The sequence below is a fragment of the Rhinolophus sinicus genome, linkage group LG07 (assembly GCF_036562045.2).
Source record: "Rhinolophus sinicus isolate RSC01 linkage group LG07, ASM3656204v1, whole genome shotgun sequence".
Classification (NCBI taxonomy): domain Eukaryota; kingdom Metazoa; phylum Chordata; class Mammalia; order Chiroptera; family Rhinolophidae; genus Rhinolophus; species Rhinolophus sinicus.
Genome location: NC_133757.1, coordinates 71,059,850 through 71,073,688, shown reverse-complemented (window position 1 = coordinate 71,073,688; position 13,839 = coordinate 71,059,850). Strand labels below are relative to the sequence as shown.

General features: G+C 53.6%; 1 protein-coding gene across 3 annotated transcripts in view; it reads right to left on the bottom strand.

Annotated features, from left to right (window-relative positions):
- The window catches only part of KDM4B (lysine demethylase 4B), a 137,046-nt gene that overhangs the window by 91,028 nt on the left and 32,179 nt on the right, over window positions 1–13,839 (bottom strand). For all 3 annotated transcript variants that reach the window (XM_074337631.1, XM_074337632.1, XM_074337633.1), the window contains exons 2-4: window positions 12,320–12,419; window positions 6,098–6,263; window positions 379–554 (exon numbers count right to left, since the gene is read on the bottom strand). In XM_074337631.1, coding sequence (XP_074193732.1) covers window positions 379–554; window positions 6,098–6,238 — 317 coding nt within the window. In that variant the 5' untranslated portion in view covers window positions 6,239–6,263; window positions 12,320–12,419. The remainder of the gene's footprint in view (window positions 1–378; window positions 555–6,097; window positions 6,264–12,319; window positions 12,420–13,839) is intronic.

Below are 13,839 nucleotides of genomic sequence, written 5' to 3'. Positions count from 1 at the left end.
AGAGGCACCATTGGACCTGAGACATCATGGGAGGGTGTGGGGGACACAGCGAGCCCCCAGGGGCAGCTTTCAGCTACCCTTGAGGGTAGCGAGATATGGACAGCGTGGCCCTGGGCTGGTGAGGGTCTGGATTTTGCCCTCTTTGAACTGGGAGCCTCTGAGCACGAAGGGGTCAAGACCCACCCAGTTAACCCAGAATAAGCCATGTGCACTTTGTTTGGGGCTGAGTGGACCCCACCATCTCTGCACCCCCAGGGCCCCTGGTGGACTGGGCTTCACAGATAGGGCCACCAGAGGTCCCACTTCAGGGGTGCTGAGGACTTCAAGGTATGGCTCCACCTTAGGTGGTTTTGGGGGGCCCACCCTACACCCACATACTTCTCGCTGTTGGCCAGGCGGCGGTACTCCCCGACCGTCATGGCCTTCTTCTGGATGTTGTACTGCGTGAACAGGCCCGACTGGCCTGTCACCACCTGCTGGATGGGAGCAGGGATCACCACGTCGTCGATGTCATCGTACGTCTGCCGTGGCTTCCACTCCTTCGGGGGAATGATCTGCGCGGCGAGAGAAGAGTCAGTGATGCCTCCAGAGAGGCCTGGCGAGCAGGCAGAGGACATGCTCCCCCTCTGGAGACCAGTGCCACTCCCTGGGGAGCACACCGAGCTCGCCCCACGGGGGCACCAGGAACCACCTGTACCTTTAGCAAACCCCCAGCAGATCGGCGCCAGCAACGTGGGCACCACCTGCCAGGGCAGAGCTGTGCCCGCCTCCCATGCTGCATTTAAAATTCTTTTAAAACCAAATGTACTCGCTTTGCCACCAGAGCACGGGGCCACCGCGCCCTCTAGCTTTGAAAATGAGCACTGCAGGCCCAACACTCTAGGAATCCACTTCACGGACACATCCTGGGGGGTGATCACAGCTCTCATGCTGGGGAGACACGGAGGGCTTTACATTTGGATGGCAGAGGGCAGGTCATAAGTAGCGGTAAGAAATAAGGAAACTGGGGGAAGCTAACCAGTTGTAAGGAATAGGAATATAAAGTAAGAAGGGCTGAGTGCGATGCCTGGGCAGGAGCAGAGGGGAAGTGACGATTCCGAGTGGGAGGAGCCTGAGAAGGTCACCTCTGAGACAAGGACAGCTATTTCACTGCAGCAGATCCAGCAGGCGGCCCCCAGGACTTGACCCTCCCAAGAGGTGACAGCTCTCCTGCCCCTCCCCTCCCTTCCCTGCCCTTCTCCACAAGGGGACACTAAGGGCCGACAGGAATGGCTGGGCTTACATGGACTCAGGAACCCACTCCCAGCCCATCCCCGTCCCACAGGGCTGGGCCGCAGGCCTCTTGGGCACTGGGCCCACTTCTGCGCAGGCCTCCGGGGCCAACTGGGGCCGGTCTCTCCCAGTCCTGGGGGAGAGAGCGTGAGCCTCAAGTCTCCTTCCAGGGCGCCTTACAGGCCACCCAACAGCTTTAGGGAAAGGAACTAACCCGACCTGTTTTCAGTGCATCAGCCATGAACTCTGGGGAGGCTGAACCCTCACTCTGCTTGGGGCCAATGAGGGAAGAACACCGCGCTGATGCCCGAGTTTGCCGACAGCTTCCAGAAGGGCTGAAATCCAGTTACCATCCCCAAGGATTCCATTAGGGCGTTTATCACATTGGTGGAAGAAAATGTTTTGCTTGGCCACAAAAACACTTCTCCAGGTGCCTGTTAACAACAGACAGGTGCTGCCTACCTTGTCAGCACAAAGCCGTACATTTACAAAATACAACTAAATAACAGGAGCAGTAAGAGGAAGTCAGTGGGTCTCACCCAGGGTGATCCTGCCCCCACAGGAGACACGAGGCAATATCTGGGGACATCCGTGGTTGTCACAACTGGGAGTGCTCCTGGCATCGAGTGGGTGGGGAGGCTGCTCAACCCCCCACAGTGCCCAGGATGGCCACCCACAGAAAGTGACCTTGCTTGGATATTACCACTGCCAAGGCTAGGACCATAATTTGGAGTTACATTGGGACAAGCCACCTCCTGGAGGACATGACTGTTCAGTGGAGGTTCATTCTGGGGACATCTCTTCTCTCCTATGTCAGCTGCGGCCACGACGCAATAGGTGTCTGGGGTGCCTGTGTCTGATACAAGGCCACGTGACAACAGGGTGCTGGGGTCAGATTTCAAGAGAGAAATCTGAAGAGTAGGGTGATAAACTAAAACATTCAAGGCTAGAAATGGAAAAACAAAACTGAAAGGGGCTGTGCCTCCAGGACCCAACATGTTCTTCCGTGATGAAGCGGCTTTTTAATTGCGTGCGCAATGCCCGATCTTTACAGAAAACCTGACTTTGTTCCTGAAGGAAAGGGCCATCACCCTGGATGGGCTCCAGACCCGGCCAGAGGGGTTCGCCAAGGGGAACCCACTTCAGTTCTGTTAGAGGAAGTCCATCCTTAATCCCAGTCCAGGGCAAATGAACAAAACATGTCATTCCCAATTCACACGCCCCTCCAATGAGAGCCTGAGGTTACTTTGTTGATTGATGCTGTCTCTAACACACTGCTGTGTGAACACATCTGAAAACCAGGGAGGGACCGTCACGATACCTGGTCTGCACGTGTGAACCACACTTTCCTGGACACATGCTACTCAGGTTCTGAAAGGTTTCATGAAAGAAGGGCTACTTCCAGGTGGTCTGGAACCCAAAGCTTCTGGAAAAATCCCTTAGCCACATATTGTAGCCTACCACCCTCACAGCTCTGGGAAATCAGATCTGAATGGAGGCTCTCCACACAAAGGACATCTGAAGGTCATCACCTAAAGACCTTGGAGCACACTGACCATCTCCACTTGGTGCCTCGAGGGCCCAGTACAGCCTGGGACTGACCCTTGCTCAAAGCTGGAACACAAGTTCAGCCAAGGTCAAAAGGAACAGAAAGGCCACATACCCCAGGTGAATAAGGAGACACGAGGCAGGTGGCCTGGGTGTGAGTCATGTGGCAAAGCCAGGGAGGCTGGGCAGCTGGGGCAGAAGGTGTGGGGGACCCTGCAAGAGGGCAGGAGTGAGGGGCGCGCCTTTGGCCCCCCAAACCGCTTGGTTCCAAAGCCCTTTTGCAGGGGCAGGCCTGGCAGCTGAGAGCAGGCTGCAGGACTGTCCTCAGGGATGCACTCAAGCACCAAAGCACCCTGACCCCTCCCACAGGACCCCACACTGCCCCATCACCCCACACCCCACACCATGCCCCTCCCTGGCTCCTCATGCCCCCGCTTTACCCAAGCAGCCTGATCAGGTTCCCAGCCCTGGTCTGCAGGGGGCCAGGACCCAATGGGCACAGCCCCCAGAGCATGCACAGAGCAGCCAAGGATGACGACGGGCCACCTGATGGCCCCCGAGTGGGCACACCCAGAGCTGCTGCCAGCGGCAGTCCTAGCTCCGCCTGTGCCTGCTGAGCGCACAGCCCTCCCAGCTCCACTGGGCCCTGCAGCTTTTCAGAGGGGACCAAAGACAGCGTTTATGAAAGAGGAAGCCCCTACCATGGCACATGCACGCACACACACACACACACACACACACACACACACACACACACAGAAGGGCAGTCAAGGCTGAGGAGGCCAGGGTCAGGGACACACCTGTGTCTGCAAAGCTGGCTCAGGCCAGCAGGACACCGTGTCCTTTCTCCAAAAGAGACTGGCAGGCCTAAGGGCCAAGTGCCCCTGTGTGAAAGACGTGGGAGGTGCCCAGGGCCACAGCACCTGCTTCCCTGGGCCATCTGTCCCCACAGAGTGGCAGGGAGGCCACTGAGAGACCAGAGGCACCACATACGGTCCTTGAGAGATGGGAGAAAGGGTTTGTGTGCCCGTGTGTGTCGGCGTGACTCTAATTACCAGGATCTGTCAGCAACTGCACTGTTCCCCCGCCCCTCGAGCACACAGTACCCTGTGCCTACCCCTCAGACTGCCTCCCCCTCAGCTGGTTTCAGAAAGAATCTGCGCATCCAAAGGCCACTATCAGTCAGAATGAAAGCAGCAAATAAACCACCACTTAAAAGAGAAAAGGAACATGCAAAACTAAAGGCAAAGGGAAAATCTGCCATGAAAATATTTGCCTCACAAAAAAACAGTTGCCTCCAGTCCAAATGGTTTCCCCTCGATCCAAATAAATTAGCAAAAAATTAGTCCACCTGAATTAAAAACCTAAAACAGGGACAGTAGAGTTCAAAGAAGAAATGTCGAGACAGCGAAGGAAATGAAGAAGGAAGAGGGAGAGTGAAGGTAAAGGCATGGATCACACAGACATGGGAGTGACAGAAATGACGAGATTTTAAGGACGGCAGAGAAGCGACGGGGTGGAATTTAAATGTGCTTCCGATAGAACAGCCCGAGATATTCATTTACTACAAGTTTCCGACATAGAGGATGACATGAATCCAAAAGCTGATGGGCCGGCTGAGTCCCGGGTAAAGTGGAACTAGGTCAATGACAGGAGACAAAGCGGGAAGAAGTGTGCCCCACTCCCACGGGCACCAGGATTCTGAGGACCACGGAATCTCCCCACCACTGCTGACCTGCGGTGGACGCAGAGATAGGGAAGAATCACCTGACAATGACACCAGCCAATCAACGGGTCAGCGGAGCAGAAAAGCCTCAGATGCTTCTGAACCTCCTAGAACCCCAAGCACAGGGTTTCCAGAGCCCTTCTCATATGAGATGACAAACTTCAGCCAAGTGAGACACGGGCAGTGAGCACTAAAGCTATTTAAGGGGAGAACTGAAGCTAAAACGACAGTGGTGGCCATGATTCCCAAACCAGATAAAAATGTTCTGCTTTGCCTATATTATCATGTGTACAGCGAACAAAAATCAAGAGGAAAAGGGGAGGAAAAACGATGCCACAAGCATACTGCTTTCCTTATCTCCCAAGGCTGAGACTGAAGGCAAGAATGTAACGAGGACAGGAACTGATACTAGTAACAAAACCAACCCAAAACGGGTGGGGTGGGGGGTGGCGGAGGCTGGGCAGCAAGCTGCAGCCCACGGCCTAAATCCCACCTGCCGCCTGACTTTGTACAGCCTTCAAGCTAAGGTTGTTTTGTTTTGTTTTCATTTTTAATGGCTGAAGAAAAATTTTAAGAGTATTTCGCGACAAGTGAAAGTTCTGTGAAATGCACGTTTCAGGGTCCATAAATAAAGTTTTATTGGCGCACAGCTGCATCCGTTGGTTTAAGGGTCTAAGGCGGCAGAGCTAAGCAGTGGTGACACAGAATGTCCAGCCGGCAAAGCTGAAAATACTATCTGGCTCTTTGTACAAAAGATTTAGCAACCTCCAGATTTAAAGAATAGACAACTAGGAATCTTAGATAAGTGATAGTCATTAGGAAGCAACTAGAAGAACCCCAAACAAACAGATTACAAATCTTCCCAATTTTGGGGCGAGTAATGTCACACACACAGGTTCACGTGAACATGAAGAAACACAGCCATTTATATTAAAGAGCAACATGGCGAGCTTGTGTGTTTGTCTGCCTTCATGCACGCATCCATATGTATGTACATGTATGTGCATGACACACCAAGGAAGGAGACAGAAGATGATGGCATCCGTGTTGCTTCTGGGGACAGGAGCTGGGAGACAGGGATGGAGGGAGCGGAGGAGACTCACTTGTCACTCTCCGCCCAGTCACACTGTTTGGATTTGCCTCCCACAGGCGTTACTGTCTCAAAGAAATATCTATGTCACTGGGAATATAAATTCAAAAACTAAGGCCTTCCTGGCATCAAATGCCCCAGAAGCCTCCCCAGACTCTCGACCCCTTTCTCCCCCAGGCGGGGTGAGACTTGGCACTGTGAGGTCCTGGGTGGTCACTGACCACTGGGCATGTCCTAGCACAGCTGTGTCCCCGCCCCCGCCTGCCAGCTCCCATGGAGACATGGGCCGTGCGAGTCACTGGTGAATTCCAGTGCCCAGGATAGCGCCTGGCACAGGGAAAGAACCCCGTCGTGTCCACAGACACACGAGGGCAGAGGCGTTGCGTGAGCGTGTAACGGTGTGCTCCTTTTGGACACGGACACACACAGACACGCTGCGTGGGGCCCAGCACGTCACCCACCTTGGCCAGGCCTGCCCGGTGGGCTCCCTGGGACTCGATGTAGGCCACGTATTTGTTGAAGTCCTTAAACTCTTCCATGGTTGGGCGAAACGTCATGATTTTACAACTTGGGTTCTGGGCTCCGTGATCCTCAGACCCCATGGCTGCAGCTGAGACGTCGCCACACCTGCGAGGGAACAAAAAGAGCATGAGCGTGGCAGTGGCACCACGGGTGGTGCCCTTCTCCCTCAGACCGTGCTGAAATACCCACAGCTCCCGGGAGCCACGCGGTACAGAGAAGGAACTGGGAGCCGACTTCCTCACTCTGCTCTGGCACAAAAGACCAAAATGGCTTCAACTAATTAAAAACAGAGGTGTCCTAGTTCTAAAAGCCAACGCAATCCTGGAAGCCAGAGCACTGATTTTAAAGTGGGGGCCTCAGAAATAAAAGCTTTTCTTATCGGGGACTCAAACCAATACGTGTCCTTCAGAGCTGGACGTCCATCCAGACAGACAGCAGCGCATGGCGAGTTATAGGTGAGTGAGGTTGTGTGTCAGTCTGTCATCTTTCAAGGTTTGAACCTGCGAGCAGGGGACCCCGACTCTGGGCGGTGCCCACTCTAAGCAGCACGTGGGTCACTCCAGGACTGGCCTGGCTGCTGTCAGCAAACCCAGGCCCAATGAGGGCGGGAGTCTGGAACCAGGAAAGCAGAAAGCCTGGCCAGAATGGCTCCTTCCCTTCAATCAGAGATGCTCCAAGGCGTCCTGGTTACAACCACGCCTGGATGCTTCAGCACAGAAGGGGAGAGTGGGGCTGGGTCTGTACATCCCAAAATTCACTGCTGGCACCCAAAGAGGATTAAGGCTCTTCTTGGGAAGGAGGCTATAGGTTGAAGAGGCCCCCTCCTGTCCCCAGAGTTAAGGGGACCCAGTGGGGGTCAGTGGCCCAGCCCAAGCAGGAAGAGGCTTGGTGACAGTCTCTGGGAAGGGTTCCCCAAACCCAGACTTCCTCCAGGATTTAGAAAAGGTCAGAGAACCCGAGTACATACAGACCCAAGAGCTTGGAAGACAATGTAACCAAGTCCCCCTCATCGCACCCCAAAGTCAGCTAGGGAATGAGGAACCTAGGAAGCTCACTGGCCCCAGAAGAAAGGGTGGGGTTCCATGTCACCAACAGGCAGCCACTGGCTCCCAAAACGCAGGCCCTGTGGCGGGCACTAGAGGGCAGCATGAGCCCAAGAATCGTCACTGAGGTGGTCACCTCTGTCAGAAGGATCTAGAGGCCCCAGGCCTGCAGCCATCTGGGCCCATGCCTGGGGCACAGGGGGTTGGGGCAAAGGGGACAGCAGCTAAAGCCCCCACACACACACACAAAGGGTCACACTCACAGCTGGAGGGCCACGGAGGATCCTGACACACACACAGGCCACTGCTACATCCAGGCAGGGACCTACCAGGACCCTCTTCCCTGTGTCCACAGGGAGTCTTGAGGCTTCTCCTCAAGGGGCAACCACAAAGCTGAAATGCGCATGGCAGGCCACCAGTGCCTGTGACACTGTGGGCGGGCTCACAGGGATCCACCAAGAAAACACGGTTTATAAGAGAAAAGGGGTTGTCACAGCCCCTCGGGAGCAGCAGGCACCACAGGGCCCGAGCCTCCCCTACCGGGAGGCTGCCCCCGCTGGAGCCCTGAGCCACCCTCAGCACGGACCACCACACCGTCCTAGCCAGAATCTGGGACCTGGATCCCCACCTGAGATCTCTCCCCTCTCCCCAGCCCACCTGTGCTCTCCCTCCAGCCCAGACACAGCCATACGGGGCTCCCAGCTCCACTGCACAGGGGCTGACACGACAGTGTGTCCATCTGTGTTAAGGAGACAGACCCTGACCCCTGTATGACTGTGAATATCGGTGTGGACCTGAGCTGGCTAATGGCGTGGAGGGGGCCACAGGAGGGCAGGGAGAGGAGGGAGTGGCTCCCTGGCTGGGACGTCGGAGGAGACACAAGCGTGAACAGGTAAGAGCGCTCCTCGTGCTCCCAGCACCCTTGCCACCCACCCCTGCCTATGCCCACCTCGTCCCCCCCTCCCGAGATTTTCCCCATCTACTGGGGACGCTCAGGGTCTGCCGCCCACGCATACCACCCAGACCATCACACCCGTCCTCTGAGGCCAGCTGCCTGAACATGACCGCCCCAGGCTCAGCCCCAGGTCCTAAGCCTCAACGGCCAGGCACGAATCCACAGACAGGTTCCTCAGGCTGCCACGGCCCACGCCCGGGTCCAGAGGCGGTGGACACACAAGCACTGCACAGGCCCCGAGCCCCGTTCTATGCATTTCACGTGAGCAGGTCATCCACTCCACACAGTAAGTCCATCTGTCATTGTTCACGGAGGAGGATATGGGGCCCCACAGGGGAAGACACATTCCCAGGCCACACGGCAGGTAGGTGGCAGGGCCAGACGACCAGCCAGGCTCTGCCGAGACAGCTTGAGTCTCCCACGTATTGCCCACCCCTCTCCCACCCTGGTGAGTGACAGGTGCCAGGACCCATCCACACCCAACAGCTCTCATGCTTGACTCGGCCGGCCCTGGCCAGCTGGCGGCCTGTCCTCCCAGGCTGGCTCACGAGTGGCCTACAGGGGATGGGGTCACGGCGTCTCACAGAGGCTGCCTCCCGTCAGTCCATCCAAACACCCAGCTCCATCGGTGGGAAGTGATGGGGTACGCGCATCTCTTCCCTGAGACCAGCCTGTGCCAGGCAGAGCTGGGGCAGCCGGGGGGCCTGCCCACACGAGCTCTTTCATGTGTCAAAAATCACGACACAGATGAGTTTTCCATCTAGGAGGCGGGGAAAGTAGATGGTGAGCCAGCAGGTAGAGCATTCTGCATAAGCATGCTGGCAACGAAAGCCCAACTCCAACCTGGCATCTACTGTCTGCTCCACGGTGGGTCACATACGATTTTCTTTTTCTCTCTTATTCGTGCCTTTTGAAATGAAGCCTTGTAGTAGGTAAATAGAAGGAAGAAAATTAAATTGGTTTATAATCCCAATACTCCATAACTAAACCCTGACACATTTCTGAAGGACGGCAAATAAAAATCACACATATACATATTTAAGAAATAAAAAAGGAATTGGACTGAACGCCAGCCCTGCACCAAACTTCTGGTTTACTGGACACATGGGGGGAGGGACAGGACCTAGTGAGAGCCCCCCATAAGGGAACTCACAGAACAGTCCAGAAAGAACAACGTGCTCTTTACAAGGCAGTACCATGCTGAAAAAGTGGGGCTCCAACAACTCAATAATACAAAGACAGACAGCCCAGTTAAAAGGTGGGAAAAGGACCTGAATAGACATTTCTCCAAAGGAAATATGAGGTCTGGCAATTAAGTTCACGACCTCAACCTAGAAAAAGTGCTGCATACCTCATTGCTGCATATCACTACAGTCACCTTCGAAAGACTCCCCTTGGGAAGCTATGCACCGACACCAGCGCCTAGTCCACCCTTCAAAGCAATTTTGGAACTCTTTTTCTGGAATGGCCATCAGAACTGTAGTAATATTACGCTTGATGTCCTGAATGTCATCAAAATGTCTTCCTGTCAATATTTCCTTTATCTTCAGGTAAAGAAAGAAGTCATTGGGGGCAAGATAAGGTGAGTAGGGAGGGTGTTCCAATACAGTTATTTGTTTACTGGCTAAAAACTCCCTCACAGACAGTGCCGTGTGAGCTGGTGCATTGTTGTGATGCAAGAGCCATGAACTGTTGGCGAAAAAATTCAGGTCGTTTTCATCTAACTTTTTCATGCAGCCTTTTCAGCACTTCCAAATAGTAAATGTGGTTAACTGTCTGTCCTGTTGGTACAAATTCATAATGAATAATCCCTCTGATATCAAAAAAAGTTAGCAACATAGTTTTGACTCTTGATTTGGACTGAACGGAACTTTTTTGGTCGTGGAGAATTGGCTGACTTCCATTGTGCACTTTGACGCTTTGTTTCGGGATCATATTGGTACACCCGTGTTTCGTCACCAGTGATAACATGGCCCGAAAGGTCTTGGCAAACTTCGACTCTGCTTTTGTTCACCGTGCAGCTCCTTCGGGACCATTTTTGCACACACCATTCTCATGCCAAGATTTTCAGTTAAGATTTTTCTAATTGTTTCTCTATCGATGTTTCCTTGGTCTGCTGTGCTTCTCACAGTCAGCCGACGATTTTGACGCACAGTTCAACAAATTTTTGCAATGTTTTCGTCAGATCTGCTCGTTACTGGCCACCCTGACCTCTCTTCACCAGTGACGCGTTCTCTCCCCTCAGAAAAACGTTTAATCCATTTGTACACTGCTGTTTTCTTCATGGCATTATCCCCATAAACTTGGACTAACATGTCCCTGATTTCACTTTCACTCTTGCCAAGTTAACAAGACATTTAATGCTTGCTCGTTGCTCTAATTCAAGCTCAGGCATTCTCGCAATGGCACACAAAAACAACAATGATGAGCACCACTCAGCAAGACACCGCCACATGTCCACACGAACACAGCTGTGAGACACTGATATACCAAGGTTATGAAACCTTCCTGAGTTGTTTGTACAGTGCTGCCAACGTAAGCGCACAGTGGCAAATTCGCGAACTTAATTGTCCAACCTTGTACACAAAAGGTAAATAAGCCCGTGAAAAGGGGTTACGTGAGCCAGCAAGGAAATGCAAATCAAAACCACAGTGAGAGACCACACACCGCCCCACACCCCTGGCTAGAATAAGACAGACAGACAATAGCAAGTGTTGGCGAGGAGGTGGAGAAATCGGAGCCCTGAGATTCTGCAGGTGGGGACGTAAGACGGTGCAGCAGCGGTTACAGAAACCGTTTGGCAGTTTGGACGAGACTGTGATCGGCAGAATAATGCCTCCCCCCCACCCCCACCAAGACGTCCATGTCCCAATCCTAGGGTTGTGGCTATGCTCCCTTCCACGGCAAAAGGGACTTTGCAAATGGGATAAAGTCAAAGACCTCATGATGGGGATGACCCTGGATTACTTGGGCGCCCAATGTCATGATAGGGTCCTTATGACAGGGAGGCAAGAGGGTCAGAGTCAGAAAAGGAGACGAGACAACAGAGTGGCAGAGGCAGCGGCTGGAGGGATTTGCGGAAGGAGCCCTAAGCCAAGGAAAGCAGGCAGCCCCTTGGAGCTGAAAAATATCAAGGAGATCAAGTCTCCCTAACGTCCCCAGAAGGAGTGGCCCTCTCAACACCTTGACCTTAGCCCGAAACACTCACTCCAGACTTCTGACCCCCAGAACTGTCCGAGAATAAATATGGGTCGTTTGAAGTCACCAGGTTGATGGTCACACTACAGCAGCCAAGAGACGCGATACGGGATTAAGGGAGAGTATTTCTGAAAAGCAGTTTGGGGTTTTTGATTCACGTGAAAAGGCGACATTCTAGTCGACACCTGGCCCTAATTAGTCATGAAGCCTTCGTCCGAGGTCAACCCTGAACATGAGCCAGCCATTCTCGGGCCACTAGGGCAGCCACCTTGGGACGGCAGGGAGCACATGGGGCTGTGTGTTCTGTACCCCATCACCCTCGCCCCATGTGCGGGAGCTGAGAGGTGACTCGCTGGTTCCCTCTCTTCTTACCAGTGACCACCCTGGGCCACCATCAGAGGCTACCTATCACTTTAACCCCTCTGTCCTCTGTCCCTGGTTTATTAGAAAAGTACAGGAGGAGGTAAACAGCCTGGAGTTGAAACCCAGAAGTAGCTGGGCAATGAATTCTCTTAAATGCATTTTAAAAGAATCTTCTATTTTTAAAAACACCCCCCACCCCATGCCCAGCTGTGACTGGTCACCATCTCCTGCAGGCCACGGGCTGGGGTGACCATGGCCCTCAGCAGTGGTGTCCTGCCTGATCCACAGGTCCCAGACTGGGCAGCCTGTCCTGAGCGACACAGCATCACCCGAAATGCACAGCTCTCAGGGCTTCTAGAAGTGAGGGGCAGGCGTTCAAACGCTGACGGGTGAGTGTGCAAACATGGAGTGTGTGGGCTAGAGAAGAGACATCCAGCAAAGTCGCCCCCAGAGAGCTCCAGGCTCCTCTGTCTAAGGGTGAGCAGACCTGGACACCCCAGGAACTCAGAACCAAATGGGGCTGCCTTCTCCCCACAGCATGCAGGCCTGACAGCTGCCCTGGCAAGAAGCTGCATCCTTCCGTGCCTTGGTCTTACACTTACTTGGAAGTTCCTGGTATGTCCTGGATGGCTGAGGCTGTGATGATAGATGCTCCAATAAGTGGCTCAGGTTTCTGTCAGGTTCTGGCAACGGTGATGGTTCCTAAATTGCATAAGCAAAGCACGATTAACTAAATTGATCACATGCTTAAATCTCAATTCCACATTATACTCCTACATACAACAGCATGTAGCCCAAGGACACTTGCCTTTATTCAAACACTTCCAAATCCTTGCCACTTCACGGGACACAAAAATCCATAACTAGAAGCACTTTCCCCATTCAGTCTTCCAAGCACTGCCCATTTTAAGCACAGCGCTGAAAAATCAGTCCCTGAGGAAGCGAGAGCTCAGCGAACAAACTGAACCAAAGAAGCGTCTGGAAACCTTAAGGTCCAGATAAATTCTGTGAGGTTTACAAGTTCTGCCTCCTGTGACCCCCACAGCTGGGGAGTGTGCCCCCTGAAAAAGGAAAGTTGCATGGACAATGAATGCCACACAGTGACTTCTGCACCCCAAGCAGGCAGAGTACACAAGGAGAGCCTGGCAGGGGCTGTGTAGACCCCCACAAGGGCAGGGGCCCAACCGTGGATTTACAGCTGGGCAGGGACATTCCAGAATTTGCTCAATGGATGCAGGACAACAGCTGGGTATGGCCCCAAGACCTCTGACAATCTGGGCTACAGCCACCCTGACTCACCAGCTCTCCTGCCCACATCTTCCCACAGTTCCTGTGACACGTAAACCCCGATGGCACAGGGTCTACCAGGTGCTCCCTGCTTTTGGGCCTTTGCTTGTGTTGTCCGTGATCTGAGAGTCCCCAGTGGGCCCGATGCCCTGGGCAGGGCAGCTCGCCCCTCAGGCCCCAGCTTTGCTGAACTCAATCCCACACATCTTCTCTAATTCACCAAGTTTTAAATAGAACAGATTTCATAAACACCCTCACAACAGGCAATGTACACGGACATTTTTAATCTTATTTTAATCTGGTTTTTAAAAGTACCAGGCATGACCCATTAAATTGATTTCACTGTCTTTGAACAGATCACAACACCCGGGTGAAAGGCCACACCAAGCTGTGGAATTCATGACCATGACCTCAGGCTGCATGCAGCTTCCTCAGGACTCCAGACTTGGGGACCATTGTGGCTCTTCCCAGGCCTCCTCGGCCTCTCCCACCTGCGCAGCTGAAGGCTACCCTGCCCCATAGCCCTGCCAGCACCTGACATCAGCCTGAGCTGAAGTCGGAGGATCTGATTATGGCGTGGCTGGCAGAATGGCCGCCAAGGGTGACCGCGTCCGAACCCCAGCACCTGTGGCTACGCTCCCTTCTAGGGCAAAAGGGACTTTGCAGATGGGATTAAGTGAAGGATTTTGAGATGGAAAGATTATCCTGGATTAGCAGGTGGGCTCCGTCATCACAAGGGTCCTTATAAGGGGGAGGTGGGAGGGTCAGAGTCCAGAGTTGGAGGCGACATGATGACAGAAGCAGAGGTCAGAATGATGTGCTGTGAAGATGAAGG